General features: G+C 50.3%; 2 protein-coding genes across 2 annotated transcripts; one reads left to right on the top strand and one right to left on the bottom strand.

Moving 5' to 3' along the window:
• Positions 1–1,135: 1,135 nt before the first annotated feature.
• On the top strand, positions 1,136–3,414 carry COCSUDRAFT_6353 (S-adenosyl-L-methionine-dependent methyltransferase; the record flags this gene model as incomplete). Its single annotated transcript, XM_005643534.1, has 7 exons — positions 1,136–1,179; positions 1,294–1,331; positions 1,627–1,805; positions 2,187–2,315; positions 2,757–2,846; positions 2,974–3,049; positions 3,263–3,414. Coding segments are annotated over 7 exons (708 nt in total), but the record flags the coding sequence as incomplete, so codon positions are not given.
• A 4,333-nt stretch (positions 3,415–7,747) lies between these two features.
• COCSUDRAFT_67947 (hypothetical protein) lies at positions 7,748–16,947 on the bottom strand (the record flags this gene model as incomplete). The annotated part of the gene is made up of 19 exons (XM_005643533.1): positions 7,748–7,966; positions 8,285–8,429; positions 8,775–8,854; positions 9,193–9,399; positions 9,707–9,787; positions 10,064–10,188; positions 10,713–10,851; positions 11,093–11,194; positions 11,334–11,424; positions 11,619–11,685; positions 12,208–12,382; positions 13,759–13,880; positions 14,291–14,411; positions 14,801–14,866; positions 15,149–15,261; positions 15,643–15,760; positions 16,205–16,279; positions 16,519–16,552; positions 16,814–16,947. The coding sequence occupies 19 exons, from the start codon at positions 16,945–16,947 to the stop codon at positions 7,748–7,750; spliced, it is 2,214 nt and encodes a 737-aa protein (XP_005643590.1).
• Between the last annotated feature and the right edge of the window lie 205 nt (positions 16,948–17,152).

Below are 17,152 nucleotides of genomic sequence, written 5' to 3'. Positions count from 1 at the left end.
AGCAAGACTTCATGCATGCAATGCAAGGCGCCACCACAAGTGCAATATTAAGTCTGAGCAGTGTTGCACTCTTTGGAATGGTGGAGGTTTCAGATCAGTGCAGAAGTCCAGTCAGCAGGACAGGTGCATGCAAGGCTTTCTGTCCGTTCAGATGTCTGCTCCGAACTGCACCAAGCGAGCGTTGTACTGAAGGGGTGGGGTGACTGTATGTTCAGATGACTGGTGAGAACGGGGGAGGCGGATTGGAGGCAGATCAGGAGACTGGCTTGTCTGCACCGCTGCTGGATATTGAAGCAGCGTGACTGGACACTTCCCTGTCTGCCTGGAGTTCAGCAACAGGCAAACCTCCCTAGCAAGTAAAAGCTTGGAGACTCTGAAGTGCTAGATGCTGCGTGCAATTTGGGCATTGCAAGTTGGCAAGCCCTTACTTCACCTTAGGTCATATTGGTAAATAGAACTGCAATTGATATCACAATGGCATTGATTGTCTCTTGCCAGCAGACGTCTGACTAGCACTTGCAAGTGCAGGCCTATAAATAGGTCAGGCAGAAACAATCTCGCAGTGCACCAAAATGACATTTTGGACGATCCTTTCCTGAAACGTGTGCTATATCAATTTTAATTGAGCAATATTGCCGTGTTCTATCTTTTCGATGCAAGTGCACTTAATACTGCTGATCCGTTGAAGCTGCATCTTCAGATCTTGGAACATCTGTCACAGCATAAGCAAGTAATCTGGCACTTATTGGTGGACCCAACATCACTCATTCAATCCTAGATAATTTCTGGAGCCTACAATGCCACTTTGCGGAGCCACCGACTTTCGCTTTGAGCCTTATGACCATGACTTGTCTCACGATCTGAGGAAAGGATGCAGTCCTTCTGTCAGCAGAAAGAACACAAGACTATGTAGAAGGAATCGTCTCAATCATCAGCAGAAAGACTTCGCAATTTACAATGTAAGGACGATATCCAGTTGCCCAAGATGCACTGCAAGTTCAGTGGCAATTGGTTCTTTGGTTCTTGTCAAGCATAATCCAAACTCGACTGTTGGATGGATATTTAGCTTGTCTTGTTCTGCAACGCACAGGAGAGACCGAGCAGGACCTCAACAAAAAGACATGGTATATTATGCCAGGGTGGCGCTATCACCAGAGAAGTACTGGCCCGGTCAGAGAGGTTTGGCACCAATCCCGTCTGGAGTACTCAAGTGCAACGAAACATCCAAGCATATCGTTGCTGCACTGCTGCTTTGGTTCATAAATTCCTCAGCTGGCATGCGCTGGCGTGCAGGAGCAAGCTTGACAGAGGCGACGACCGGCAGTTTTATGGTGAGACAGCTGGAGAGTGCCTCACATGTCCGAAATCCGTGCAGATGCTCCTGCACAAAGATCGCTGCTGCATGTATTGACTCTGATCCCACGCCTCGCTTGCTGTGATTGCTTCATTCTGCAGCCCTCAGAGGAAATTCAAAGGTGTCAAGCTGCACACTCAATGACATGGCAGCAGCTTCTCAGGGTTTGGTGGCTTCCAGGAGGCTGCGTGCCTCTGCAGCTGCTTTCTGAGGGCACATATTTAACACAATTAAGTGTTTGATGGAGCTGATTTGGGGCTGCTGGGGTGCAGACAGCCCTCGGCTGGTAACGCATGTGGATGACACATTCATTGAGAAGGTGACTCAGCTGTACCGTCAGCGCATACCCAAAGACGCGGCCGTTCTGGACCTGATGAGCAGCTGGATTAGTCACCTGCCACCCGAGCGGCGCTACTCAAAAGTTGTCGGCCACGGCATGAACGCTGCCGAGGTAGGTGGCCCATTCACATCCCGGATTCTAAAAACATTTGAATTTGAGTGCTGAATCCTACACCCAGAACACAACATAAATGAGAGGGTGACGGCTCCCTTGCTGGATGCCGGTAATGGGCAGATGAGGGTGCACGGAATTTTATGTCACTGTGCGTGAATCCACAAAATCAGCACACAGAGCTGTCAATAAGGAGTGCGACTCGCTGATAAAGCTGCGGCCTCGTCTTATTGCCGCCGCATTGCCGCTAGATTGACCGGGGGACTCAAAGTCATTTCAGATCAGCTCCCCACATGCCCAAGCATTCTACAGAGCATGACAGATGATGCGCATCGTAGGTGCCATTGCATGATCACATATGAGATGTGAGTGTGCATGCAGCTGGCGCGCAACAAGCGGCTGGATTCCTTCTTTGTGCGCGACCTGAATGCCGAGCCGGATGGGTGGGCGCTGCTGGATCGGTCCTTTGACGCTGTGCTTTGCTGCGTCAGCGTGCAGTACCTGCAGCAGGTACACTACAGACTGACCCTCATCCCTTGGGATCATTGCATCGACTAGGTCCAGAGATGCTCTGCCTGTTGGCAATCTTCTTAAACAACAGACGAGTCAGCAATCCATGGGGGATACATCCGCGTGTGACGATCTGAACACCATGCTCACAAACCGGCTAGGAGACAGGGATCTACAATCAGGGGTGAGTGAATCCGACAATGCTTCCCAAATTTTGGGTTCGAGGCGATGACAAGTCCCAACCACATATATCTCACTACCCCGCATCTGCATCTGCAGGCCCCAACTATAACAGTTCAGACCATCATGTGCCACATTTGAAGGCACAAGAAGATTTGGGTGAATGCACCAGTGGCAACCCCTGTATAGCAGTCGGTGTGTCTGCAATAGAAAGTCTGGCCGGCCCTGCATGCTGCTGAGTAGCATGCATGATGGATGCAGCCGGAGCGGGCCTTTGCAGAAATCTACCGGGTGCTCAAGCCTGGAGGCGTCTGCATCGTCACTTTCAGCAACCGCCTGTTCTACAACAAGGTGCATTCAGAGCCCCGGTCCTGAGAGCAAAGATCCAAAGGGATATTGGAGCGAAATTTATCGTCATCGGCCCTGCGCAGCACTGCATGTATTAGAATGTGTATGAATGTGTTGTGTGGGAATCCAGGCAATACAGGGGTGGAGGGACAACTCTGGGTTTGGGCGGGTGCAGCTTGTCAAGCAGTACTTTCTCTGCATAGAAGGTGAGCAGACATTAAGGCCCTTCCTAGACACATAATCTTCTGCAATTTCTCGCAGCAGTGTATGGCACTAAGCAGCTCTGTGTAAGCTTTGCTGCTAAATGAAGCCAGGATATCTCAGCGCCAGCAAATACAGTAATACATCGCTGCATGCATCTCGTGAATTGCTTATCGGCGGCCAGCACTGCAATGTTTATGCGGGATGCTTGGCTGCAGGCTTCACAGAACCAGAGGCGGTGAACGATGTGGACTTGTCTGATGCGCCGCAGCCTCAAGGCATTGCAGCCCTTCTGCAAAATGCTCAGAAGCTGTTCCGCAGGGTGCAGGGGGACCCTTTCTATGCTGTCATCTCCTACCGGAATTTCAAGATTGTGCCATAGATCTGTCTTTAAATTGTGCCATTGGGCCCCTGGTGATCATATCTGTGCGACGTTGTAGTATTTTATCCATTAGCGGAGCGGAATGTCATGGCCGTCCTTGCAAGGTCGGAAGGGGCCAATCGTTGTGAGCATCTCTGAAGGCAACTTTGTTCCAGCCCAAAGCTGACGTGCTCGATAATTGGAGCTGAAGGCAAAGCAGGTCTTTGAAAGATCCTAGGTACGTTACTCTGCAGTTGCACAGTGCATGCAGCACGCTAGCAGCGCTGCATATACCTGTCGGCGAGCGCCGCGTGCGACACCTTGTTCTTTTGGATGATCAGGGATTCAGTGCAATATCAGCCCCAGACAACTTGTAAGGCAGCTTCATGCAGCTGCTGGTCATCCTCTGGTGACCTGCTGCCCATTCAGGGCAGCACTGTTGTTCATGTACGGAATTCATGCTTTACAAAACCAATCGCTAAAATCCACAGGTCTTTCGACACAAGTAATTCTATTTTAAGGTCATTGACAAGGACGTATTTTATTGTAGAGTAAGCGGGACAACAATTTCGATTGCTGATTCGTAGTTCGAGCCATCTAAGAGTGGCTGCCTCCTGCCCTGTCTCAGCTGGCAATGATGTAAGTCATCACTTCTTTTCCTTTTCCATTATTCAAAAACAAAACCTGGCTGCTCTTACATTTTACTTCAGCATCAGTGCCCAATGGTTTGCAACGGGGTGCACAGGAAGCAGAGCCAACCAGGCCTTCTCAGCCTATCCACCGAGATTCTGCAGATGATCGCCCAGGAGATGGATATGGAATGCTGGATCATGGTATCGATGGCCTGCAAAAGGCTGTGGGAGCTACCCTTGGCAGTGATCAGTAATCAGTGGTTGACTGGTGGTGCGCAGCAGCAAGGAGTCCCTGGTAAGAATCTTACAGCTTCAATTTCTGTCATTATTTTAGTCACATAATTTCACACGTGCCGATATCAACAACATGTCTGTTTTACCTAGGTAGAGTTCTTTCGAGGCGATCAGTGTTCAAGATGGTGATGCTCCTCAGGTATCAGATACATACGTCAGAAGTGGACGGACTGCAAGATCTTGAAATTCGCAATATTCATCGAGAACGCGGAGTTTGTAGAGCTTGTGAACAGTGTACTGCACTCGACCACCAGACCCTCCCAGCTGAAGATGCTTGATCTGCTTATCTCCCAGCAGAAGTCAAGCCTTTCTCCTCGCATCAGGGAGATGCACGCGTTGCTTGTCAATTATCTGTTGTCCCAGGCACCATTGCTGGAGACTCTCAAGATTGAGACATTCACCCTGCCGACGCTGCCCCACATGCCAAGTCTGACTAATCTCACCATACAATTGAATTCACAGAGCCTGTGTGATGTTGCGCATTGCCTCCCGTTGTTGATCACCCTCAAATGTGTCAGCCTGACGGCTACGGACTTTAAGCAGGAAGGCAGGGCACGTCCTGACTTACTGCTGGCTGGTCTCCCAGACCTCGGAAAGCTTCACCTTGCAGATATTGTGCCAGGCCAGCTGGAACTCAGGAATGGCTTCCGAGGGCTGGAGATTAATATCAGATCATTTGCTGAGGCTGAGTATGCGGTGTGGAGGGAGGTGGCTCCAACAATCAGGTCTCTCGACTTGATGGTTTTGCGCTGTGAGCTGCCTGAGATGTCAAGTCTTCCAGGCATTCTGTTGGAGCCTCTCAGTCTGCATAGCCTAGGCATCTTTGTGGTATCTCTTGGTACAGAAACAGCACCAGTGAGGTTGCCAGGCGCTGTCCTGCAGGCAAAGCATGTCATCATGAGTGCTTATAACGAAATGCATGTTATTATCCCTTCCTCAGGTTTGGCCTGGGAAAGAGTGTTCATACGGAGCCAGAATCTGCTAGATCTGACTTTCGTGGATCTACCTGCATTCGTGGGGAGCCCGATCAAGTTCTGTTTCCAGTACAAGAATCTGCATGGGTTAAGCCTCTTGTCGCTTGGACATCTGATTGGTAAAGGTGGATTCCTGTGGCATGCGGAGACATCAAAGTGGAAAGCTTGCACAGTCATGAACTTTCAGAAACCCAGAAAGTGGACAGACCCAAAGACAGAGTTGTTTTTTGACTGCCACTGCCGCTCATGCAAAGTAAGCCTGGAATTTCTGGGTCTTTCTGAGGACTAAATTTAGCTGTAAGTGTAAACATATACATTTCAAATGTTGTGATTCATGAGAGCTAATATGTAGTCCACTCCCACAGGTGGGTGGAAAGCTACCTGCTACGTAGGACCATAGCACATAAATACATGGCGTATAGCGTGCATTCCTGTATTCCAATCAAGCGGTCACAAGTGGCCTGTTGACTGTTTCCTAAACAATCAGGTTGTACCTGACTACCAATTTGCAAAGGCTATGCAGATGACACTACCAGAGAGTGTCATTTGACGCCAGGATACGAACAGTTTTCCAGAGCTGATCTGTGAGGTTGTTGAAATGGACTAGATGAACCGGTGGCCATCCAGAAGGAAGCTACATCCGAAACAAAGGAAGCTTCCCTCTCAGTGACTCATCCACACCAATGCCAAGGATCTCTAGTGCCACTTGTGACCCCGTGTGAAACCCTTTCAGTGCTGAAATGGTCCATCGCATCAATTTCTTGATGCTGAACGATGCTCGAGTCGAGTCCAATGATATGGTCTTGGGGAAAGGATCCTGACCTCATGCTGGCAGGCATGCCACACTTGGAAAAGTTGATCATGAGAAAACTTGTGCCAAGTCAACTGGCATTAAGAGATGGCTTCCGGGGACTGCAGATCTCTCTTTGATCCTCTGCTGAGGTTAACAGTGGGGTGTGGAAGGATGTGGCTCCCATGATGAGCTCTTTAGACTGGCTTTATTGGGCCAGGGTGAGCTGCAGTCAGTCAGTCAATCTACATTCCAGCCACCTACGCTGATCTCATGCCTGACTCTGATTATCAGAGTCAGCGCCCAACATGACATCTAAACATTCAGATAGAAATTTAGCAACACCAAGCATGTCATCCTGCCAGCTGCCTGATACATCAAGCATTCCAGGCATCTTGTTGGAGCCTCTTGCTTTGCACTGCCTGGATCTTCACGTGACCTCGATTGGTACACGTGCAGCGCCAATGGTGTTACAGGGCGTTTTCCTGCGGTCAAAGCACGTTGTCATGTCTGCACAAAAGGACATCCACATTGTGCTCCCAGCCGCAGATCTGGGCTGGGAAAGAGTTCTCATCCAGAGCAGTAGGGTGCAGGACTTGACTTTCCTTTTTTGGATTTGCCTGCCTTGTGGGCAGTCCAGTCAGCTCCTGTTTCCAGTACATGACTCTTGAAGGGGTGAGCCTCGTTTCCCTTGGGCATGAGCTTGGTAGGACTAATTCCCCTTGTCATGTCGAGGATGCAGAAAGGACAGGTTGGAACACGGCCATGAACTTTTCAAAGCCCCGCAGCTGGATAGATCCGAGCAAGGAGATGCAAAGCCATGGCCAGCCTTGAATGGTTGCGTCTGGTTGACTGTTGAGCAAATCCCGTTCTCAATGCAAACGCATTGCACCTGCTGAAATGAACATTAAACTTAAAGAGACCTGTTGTGGTGCATGCATCACGAAAATACACTGTGTAAAGGCAGGAAGGAAAGCGAAATTTGTAGTATTATAAAACTAAATTTAGGAAAACATGCGCTTTACCCTGTTTCTGCCTTTGCAGAGGATCATCATGCATACAGCAGCTTCTCAGAAAAATAAATCCCACTGGAGGATTTAAAATGTAAATTAAACTATGAAATATCGCAAGCGACAAACGTTTCCAGTCCTTCGAGCAGTCTGAGCGTATCTACTTCGTACATTCTACTATATGCTTGTCTTTGCCAAGGGCATACCAATGAGTTTGAATGGTCTGCGCCATACGGGGTGCCGACCTTAAATAAAAAATGTAACAGTAAAGTCTCAATGATATCGATAGGCTATAGTCAATATTAACCAGAATGCATGGCCGATTCTAAAGACACCAACCCTAAATCTAAGATCTCCATATGCCAGCGAACTTTGCTTAGGCTAGCCCACATAAGCATTTGCCAGCTAAAAGCACAACGTCACATGGGCCACTTGTGTTAGGACACCTGTCAGCTAGACCACTCTGTCTATGTCCCAAAAGGTCTCTAAAATGTAATTATGATGATGATTAATAATATTATTACACGCCTATCCAAGCCACAGTTGGCTTAGGTGCGTCGCAGCAGCGTTTCTATTACAGCCTTCCAGCTCGGCCTAACTTGGCACCTTAATGATAATGATCATTAGTAATATGCCAAGATCTCAATTATGCTCGTAGTGGTGATAGCGCGCTAACACAAGCCTCTGGGCATAGTTGTGTGCTGCAGCGGCCACTGCACCCAGCACAGCAGCCGCAGCTGCGAGCCACACAGGGGCGAGGCTGCGGCCGGCCGTTATGCTAGCGTTAGTAATCGCCGCGCCTAAGAAGGCAACGCTGAGACCCCCCGCCATTACGCGCAGCGCCCGGAAGTTGCGCAGAGCCTGCCACATCAGCGGATGCGTCATTGAGGACATCAGTGCAGTGCTGACAGGACAAGATGGCCTCCCGTAAAATGACCAGGTAGTCACACAGCAAGCAAAGCTACAGTTCCTATCAACCCATCATCGTTACGGCAATTCTGGAAAAGTTCTTTGTGGCGGCCTCATGCAAGCGCACACGCCCCAAAACATAGAGCGGTGGTGACTTGGTAATCCCCTTGCTTCAGGCTACAGCCAATGTCACAATCCTCTATTTGCTACAGGCTAAAACATGCCCCGTGCAGTGGACAGGGGTTTAAAGAGAGTAGTGAGGTGGCGCACCGCGGAGCAGGAGGGGCAATCGCTTGTGTGCTGACTGTACCGGTCAGTCATCTGCTCATTAGTCATCGCCGGCAGCGGCCGCGCGCTTGGGAAGGGGCCGCCGCCTCCGCGGCTGTCCAGCCACTTGCGCGTCGCCACCACAAGCCTGCACATCCTCTCATTATCAGTAAGAATGACATCATGATTATTGATGATTACCATGCGCATTTGGCCAGTCAAGGGCTAGGTGCAATTTAGCAGCGCTTTTGTGTTCTTTTCCAAAATTCCAAAGAAAGCGCTGCTGAATCATGCAATGATAATGATTGCAACTCAATCTTTGCGCCAAGAGAGGATGCAGACATGCTTGCAAAGCCAGAAATGCATGCAAATCTAATGCTGGAATCTCTTGTCAGGGGGAGGCAACGAGCACACAATAGGGACAGCATGATCTGCCTGCAAATGTGCAGGATCTTCAAGCAGGCTGTACGCATGCGTGAAAAGAAGACTAAACCTGTCAGAAGATGTGGGCATGTAGTACTGCTTGCTCCACTCCTGCCCGCTCCTCTCTGTCTCGCTGCGAGTAATCCGGTCCTGTTTCAAATAGATATAACCATTCAACTTGCCTGCAACCATTCTCCATCAACCCATCCATGAGACTGTTCAGCGGCCAACAGCACTTTGCAGGAGCCCATCACACACTGATGAAACTCCGTGGCCCTTGGATTTTTGCTCGAGTGAACAAGTAATGGAGGGACATGATTGCAAACGTAGGCGTGGTTGCACTGTGGCGGCTCGGCTCAGCATCAACAACTTAAAAGTTTCCTCTGGTCATGACAAACTGCATCACTCAATAAGCTTTACAATGGTTGGACAGCATGGACAGCAACATGCTTTGTCAAAAATGCCTTTGGGAGGCAAGAGCAGCGCGCCTGTTCGCTGAGAATTACAGTGTCGCCATCGGTGATCTCCAGGCCCCTTATGTGGGACAGCCACGTGGGTATATACTTAGAGACCAGCCGAGGCATCAGTGGCAGATTGTGGCCTGCCAGGAAGACCCGCACCAGCAGTCGAACATGGCCCGGCTCTGTTGGAACAGCGTGGATCTCCAAAAGTTCCCAATCTACACCCGGGAAGTCCTGCGCGCCAGAGAATCACATGTGGAGCTGTCCAGAGATCGGATTAGTTTTAGGTACGCTACAAATTACAGCATACATAGCAGGTACACTACAGCAAGCAACCCGCATGTGTTGCACAATCTCAGCGAACAATGTGTCAATATTATTTGAACCAATTGTGCAGCAAAGCGTCAGGGATATTCGCGTTAGAAACAGATTGGATCAGAGCTCCTCATAGCAGTCGTTCTCCCAAATAATCTACAGCTGTAATGATGCCGAGAAACTGTTCAGGGCATTTTTGTAAGGAATCCGAGCAAGAGAGATGTACCTTTGGTGTGAAAGTCTTCAGCGTGAAAAGGCCTGGAAACACAATGTGGTGCAGATTGTGCTCCACACTCCTCCCAACCCCCTGTCAACGAATTCACCATATTCATTTTGGGCCATCCTTTCAGGCTCTCCTCATTGTATAGAAGCAACGAGCCGCACCTCAGGTCCTACCAGTAACCGACAGTGTCACAGGGTACATGCATTGTACATTTTAGCAACATATTGGGATCCACCTCAGGTCATCGGTCTTATGAAAATGTTACGCAGTCGAGAGATATCACAAGTCTCTGTCACTTTAGGAGGGTTTCACATGAAGACAAGCGCAGGTGATTGGATCATTAATAACGTCGTGACTCACCATGAGCATGTCCACCCAGTAGGCTAACCCCTCCGCGCCATCAAACACAGCTGGAGCAGTTTCCTCGTCACTTGTGACCGCCTCAACATGCGCGGTGCCCGCTGACTCATGCAGCATGTCGCCAGCTGCGCATACATCAGCATCATCAGCATTACTCAGTCTTACCTAACACTGACTCACTTTTTCTGTCCCTTCAAGACCGAGCCAGGCATAATCATTCATCTGTCATTTCACTGGTGTTTGTTGCATGTTGTGTGTTGTGTGCTATGCAGCTGCCCTGAATCTGTCACAGAAATGCTTGACTTTGATGTGTATGGACGACCTCCAGTAGTGCTAACCTCTCTTCTGTGCCATCAGGAGTAGACAGCAATGTGCAAGCATGAGAGGCATCACTGATGGCAGAGGCAAATATGCAGTGCATGCTTGCAAAGGGTGAGTGATTAGGAAGATGACGGGGTGCCTGAAATATTACTGCTCAGAACTCTGGAGATTGCTGGCAAAAGCAATAGACCTGTCAAGCCCTGTCAGACAAGACTTGAAGCCTTTTCATTTATCTTTGACTTGTAAGGAAAGCCAAAGGTGGACCAGGTCGGAAGGCTGCTGTGATACTCATGGATTGGCAGGGATGTAATAAAATGAAAATAATTACCTACTCCATGATGGGCAAAGTTGAAGTGCGCGGGATCAGCCAGATTTTCCATCTGGTGCTCGTAGCTGATGGGAAGGTCCCGCTGCATCCCTGGCACCACTGTGATCACAGGAACGCCCTCTGGTGTGCGCGTGACATCCTGTGACATGCAGCATGCAAATATTGTCATGCAACTTCTCTGGAACTTCTCTTCAGAAGACATGCATGCATGCAGCACCTTCCCATCCTGTCACACTCCGAGGTTTGTCCTATGTGTAATTTCTATGCAAAATAGATTGGGGATACGAGGATAAGGATGCAGTGGCCTTATCAGACGTGGTCATGGCTTGCAAATGACAACATGCGCAGAAAGGAGATGCTAAGGTGTCTGGGGTGCGCACATCTTCTGATATCCAGGGAATGAGCGTGGGCCCCTTCGCTGCTGCCTCGATGGCTGCCAGAGGCCCTGGCTCCGCCCACACCCACACGATGCCCTGCTTCACCTGTGACCACAAGTTGACAGCATGCTTAGCACAAGCTGAATACACCTCAAGTAGTTCCTGACGACAGCAGAGCTTCAGGTCACCTGCACATTTGTCGCAACCACAGAGGAAGTGCATTTGCTGCTATTAATAGGCGCACCGTGGTGGGGAAGGAGGCAACGCAGCTGCGCGGGCTGGCACAGGCGCGCTCGTTGCCGCGCGTTCCCTCCGCCTGAGGAACATTTACGCACCTGCTCGAATAAACATCAAGTGACACTCAATGAGACGTCTCAATGCGAAAGATTGTTCTTTCCGTCCGAAAGACACCCTAGACTGAGAGAGAAAGCAGGAATATCCCCTCGCATTCGCTCACACTTATCTTGAGTTTTCTTGAATAAGACATCTGCTCCTCAGATCTGAGGAATTCTAGTGAGAATGCGCGCACCTGCCGCCCTGTGCAAACTGCCAGCCGTGGTAGCTGCACATCAGAGTGTCCCCCAGCACGCGCCCCTCTGCGAAAGCAGATCGAACCTAGTTTCAGTCGAGCATCAAAGGGCTGTTACCATACAGAAGCAGTGGGCCATGCAAAAAAATTCTGGCGATGCCGAGTGCATGGGACCACAGACTATCTTACAGTCCAGATAGGACAGTTCGGCGCAAGGAGGGTGCTCTCGTGCAGCTATTCATGGTGGTTGCCTATGATAAAAAGCCTTGGTGTCGCCGCATGGGAGCACAGACCATGTCCAAGTTTAGAGGTGGCAGTCGAGCATCTAATGGACCTCCTCTCATGCAGCCATTGTTACTGACAGCCGCTGCCCACAATCACAGGCTCGGGCAGGACCAAGCACATGGGAGACTTTCTCGAAGCCAACAGGTGGCAGTGGAAGTCTGTGATTGCTGTTTTGAAGGGAAACATTGTTTTCCCATTCATTCAAGAGGCAGTGCTTCAGGTGGGCTACCATGGCAGGAGTTCACATGATAATGCAAGGTTCCGACCTTTTGGCTAGCAGGCAGCACTAAGACTTGCATCGGACCTGACAGAGGAGCCTGGCGGTGTGAGCAGCGGTCCTCAAAGCACTGCCATGTGCCGCTGGTGTCCCTCCAGAGCACCAACTCTTTGCCAAGAAGCTTGATTGGGTGCGGCTTCTTGAGTTCCAACGCCTCCAAGAGTGAAACCGCGTACCACTGCTTCGACCAGCAGAAGGGAGCCTGCGTTGCGGGAGGGTGTGTGGCCTTAGATGTCCAAGCAATGAAGCAGATTTCACTCTTAAAGGTCGTGGTCTGGGCCTGTTTTGAGAGCCATATGGGAGAAACATTAAAGCACATGGGGACGCAGGCGCTTGCCTGATCGGAAGGAGCGGTGCTGGGGGATTGTTGCGTGTCTTGCCCGGAAGCCACTTGGTCCAAGACTGCGGCATGCAGTTTTGGCAGGCTGGCCCGCCGTGAGCTTCCAACGGCTTCCCCAGGTGCGTGGCACTGCAAGAATATCTTCCTTAAGATCTTGCTCAGTAATATTGTTGACACTGGAACCAAGCTCGACAACCTGTGCGTCTAGCTTACCTTTGGATTGCACTTGCGGAAGGCGGGAATTCTAAACCTGTGTGAGATCAACTTTGCATCTAAACCTATCAAAGAGGTGTGATGAGACAACTGGCTCATTGTATGTGATACGTCAACCCGTACGCAGAAAGATACAAAAATAAATTCTGGTGATCTGCTTTAATCGTTGGGACAAAAAGGTTGTGGCTGTATAGAATTCCACTCGTTGTGAGACAGGTTGCTTTCGGACTATTTTCAGATTGTAACTAAGTGAACTACAAAGCCAAATTTATGGAGTTAGAGAGCTGGGCTGTTTATGGAAGCACACGAAACACTGCATAAGCGATGCCGTAACCCTGCTCGCCCTTTGGAGCACGTAACATTCCCCCTTGATTGTTCTGTTCTGGGGGGTTTGGCCCTTACAATTCAGTCCAGTTCAAAAGTGACTTACAGGCCATGCACAGGACTTTGCAAAAGCTTGAAAACGCTCTCGTGCCAGACAGAATCCCCACATCTGCAGTGCTGTAGAGCTTCTTGAATACAAAGTGCACAAAGCCAAAACTTGTTGTCCTCAGCTGCGATCTGCCAGAGATCACCATGGCACACACATGCTATCAAGGCAACTGGCAGCGCAAGAATGACAGCCTGCCATTGGTAGGTACCATACTGTGCCGGAAGAAGTCAGAGTTCTACTGGTAATTGGGGCCCTCACATTCTTCATACAATTGCAATACCTCTCGATAGCATTGCTGGCCGCAACACCAAGAGCACTTCTTTGTTACAGCAGCAATCAGGACTGTGTGTGCCATTGAAAGTACAGTGTTTTTCTGCGAATATCGTTGCAAGATGACATGCATGATCACTCAGCACGATGACTCAGCAATTACTCGCTCGGCACGGCCTTTCGGGCGTTCCCGTGTCCTTGTTAAAGCTGCTTTGCGCAACTTCCATCGCACCCAAGAGATACGCGCTGGCATCGTTAGTAACCAATGTGACTCGGCATGATGTCAGCGTGCATGATGACTCAGGGATCACTCGCCGGGCACGGCCTCCTGGGGCGTTCCTGTGTCCTTGTCGGAGCGGCTGCGCGCAACCTCCACCGCACCCAGCAGAACCACAATTCCCACCAGCCATGCCGCCACCTTCTGACCCGCGCCCGTCGCCAGAACTGCATGAGGCAAAGAATTTGCCGTTGTTTCCTCTAGGAACCTCAAGTGCCATTATCGTGTTTTATGGCACTTTTACTGCAGAGGTAAAGTATGGCCGTGTCAAAATTCCGCCCATTTATTCAAAAATTAGGCTCACTATATATAAACTTAGACTGAAACTGCAGCCCTGGTCACGATGTACGATTGTACTGTACCGCTGTTCCAGACTGACAACTGCAAGACTGAACCTGAAGCACCGCCCGAAGAAAGACTCTAATATTTCTTGCGCATGCATGCGGACATCAGGAGGAAGTCAGGAGAATGTTGCCAAGGACTCTCGGACAGCTCAGAGCTGTTTGCGCCAGATCACAAGCCACTGCTGAGTCAGCCCCATGATCAAACAAAAGCAGTACTTGAGAGGGGTACGCACTGTTGTTATTGACGGGGTCTGCAAGGTGATCGCTGAGGTTCTGTAGGGGTCCCTTGCCGGTGACTGCCGCCTGGCTCCAGAACCCCAGGTTGGCCAACATCGCCAGCCGAGCATTGCGCACCTGCACTTACCAAACTTTATGTCATGGCATAGACCTGCACCTGGAGAAGCAGAGAGGTGAGCTGTATAAAAGTATTCTAACAAGAGCCCAGCACACTCACTGGATCACAGACGGCCATGGCCGAGCGAATGCGAAGCTCTTGCTGCTGCGTGTTCTGTTTTATTAAGGAATCCATCTGGAATTTTGCCATTCTGCAAACTTTCGAGCGCTTGGCATTCTCTGCGGTAATGTGCATCAGTATGTCTTATTCTCACTCGGCATATCCTGGGCCTAATCTGAGGTAGTCGGGTTCTGCTGTCAATTCATGCATGATGTTTTTTGAATACTGTTGTTTTGAATTTTGAATAAGGAGTGTGATAGGGAACGCAGCGTGACAGCAGACTGCCCACCTCGCTCTGGCGACGGTAGTCGTTGCGTAGATTGAGAGGGTCAAACGGCGCAACCACCAGTCCAGTCTGCACAGCAAATGACCAGTCAGCGTTTTCTGATGGAGACCAAGCGCGGAGACCTGAAGATTGAACTGTGAGGCTGCTTGTCACAGAGCACCCTTGAACTTTTGTTTTGCGGCTCTCCAGTGCTTCAAAAGGCCTAGAAGATTCGTTTAAAATCTGGCAAACATGACAGAGGCTCGCTGGAAGGACAAGCCACAGAACAGAGACAGCAGATAAATTGCTGCAAGATTTAACCGGAGGAGCAAGCCAGCATGTGTCGGCATGTGCCGGCAGGTGCGCGCATACCTCGCCCTGGCGCAGGAAGTTACGGTACCGCGTCCACTCAAATGCCCCGTAGATTGCGTGCGCCACAAACACCACCGCCCAGTACTTGTCCACCCCCGGCGCCAGAGAGAACCCTGCGCATTGACACAATTGTTTTCCCCAAGAAATCAACCTCGTCTGACAAGATCACCATTGTGTTTATATTTGCTTCGGCGCGGGCGCTCACTTTTTAATCTTATGACAGGCGGTTCCTGCCAGAGGCAAGGCATGTTTGCAGACAGGATGCAGGTGAAGGCTGACAAGACACTAGCCCTTGATGGACTCGCAAAATCCAAGCAAGGCCCAACCAACCGTGCACTGAACTTCGAGCAGAGCAAAGTTTCCCATGTGTTGTCCCAAGGGAGTTGGGCCTCCTCTTCAATCTGCATCAGGGATAGAACTTCCCTTTGCGAGGGGATTATATGAGGGAATGGCTGAGGGTTCCAGTCTGAGGGTTGAGATGCAGGCGGACCTACCTGAATTGATGTAGTTCTGCGCGCCACTGTAAGCCTGGTCGGGGCAGAAGCCAAAGTTGCACTGCCACACGTGGGGAATCACATCGCGCGTGGCCGGAATGCCCGGAGCATAGTCCACCTGGCGCCACCGCACAATATATTTGCTCTGTGCAATATTCATGTGGCCCCGGCTGGCGGGGGGCGGTATAAATACTGAGCACCGTGCCCACCGTTGATTGGGTCCTGCTTGGATCTGGCGAGTCCAACAAGTGGTAGAATTGTGGCAGCCTTTAACTGCAGCTTGTCTGCAGGACGTACCTTGCCTTTTGGCAGGAGAAGCGTTTAATAATAATAATATTCATGACCTGATCCCACGCTCAATTTGCATGTCATGCAACCCAATTGAATCTTCCCCCGTGTTGGGCTCGGCGTGTGCTGCTATGAGGGGCCCGGCCCTTTTGCCCCAGTCGGACTGTTCAGCATGATGGCTTCAATTGCATGCAACAGCTCTCAGACAGCTGCAGCAGAAATTCAGACGGCTTTTGGGCGCTGATCTGGTTTTGCTTTTCCAATGGGAACTCACCGCAAAGGGAGCCTTCCACCAGGGCCCTTTTCCCAGGAACTCCACCGCCAAAATGCCCACAACTGCCAGCATCGCCTGCACAAGTCAACTCTTCAAACTCAGCCCACTCGCATTCTGCACTCACGGCACCAAGTGGATGAAATGCTGTCTATTTTGCCGCTCCCCTCAATCTGACAAGTGATGTGAGTGGGCCAGGACCGCACTGAACATCTGCAATGCATTGTGAGCCTCTCTTTACAAAGATCTTGCGTGCGCTGGAATCTGTACAAATTGATGCAGAGGTGTTTCTGGGAATGCGTGGTTAAGCAGCGCACCACGCGACCGTTGTACAGCTCTCCTTCAAGAAGCCTGCCAGGCAGCAGATAATCACATCATGCAATGGATGCCAATGCAGTGTCGTGGCAAATGCACATTTTTGCCATTACTAATGGAACAAAGGCAGCTCGCATGCGTGGCATGAATGAGCACACAAAGCGTTGTTCTCGGCCTTTGTTTCGCAGAGGTTCATGCAATTTGAGCTGTGCACACATGAGATCATCATGCCTCTAGTGGCACGGCCATTTCAAGGAGTTGGGATTGGATTTTCTGGGAAGAAAGAGCGTGGCTTACCAGGGCAGGCCGTCTTCTGGGTTAGCAACAGCAGACGGCTTGATGGTTGCCAGCCTCAGAGGGTCAAAGCCCCTGTCGCCAGCTGCACAGAGCACCACAACATAGCTGAGATTCTGCAGCCCCTTTTCTACCATCTCTGCACATAATTGTCCCAGGAAAGGTCCATCCCAAGAAAGCGTCCCGCCAATCTGCCCTCCATATTGTTGAACAGGGAACATGTCACTTGTGCTGTGTTAAGGCAGCCGTGAAAGTCGAGTGAGGTGCACTTACGCAGGTTGCCCTTGAGGTACGGAGGTGGGTCGAAGCCAGGGAGCCTGCACATCGCATGGAGTATTTGTC

Source organism: Coccomyxa subellipsoidea, assembly GCF_000258705.1.
Source record: "Coccomyxa subellipsoidea C-169, whole genome shotgun sequence".
In the NCBI taxonomy this organism is placed as follows: domain Eukaryota; kingdom Viridiplantae; phylum Chlorophyta; class Trebouxiophyceae; family Coccomyxaceae; genus Coccomyxa; species Coccomyxa subellipsoidea.
This window is presented reverse-complemented; position numbering and strand designations above follow the sequence as displayed.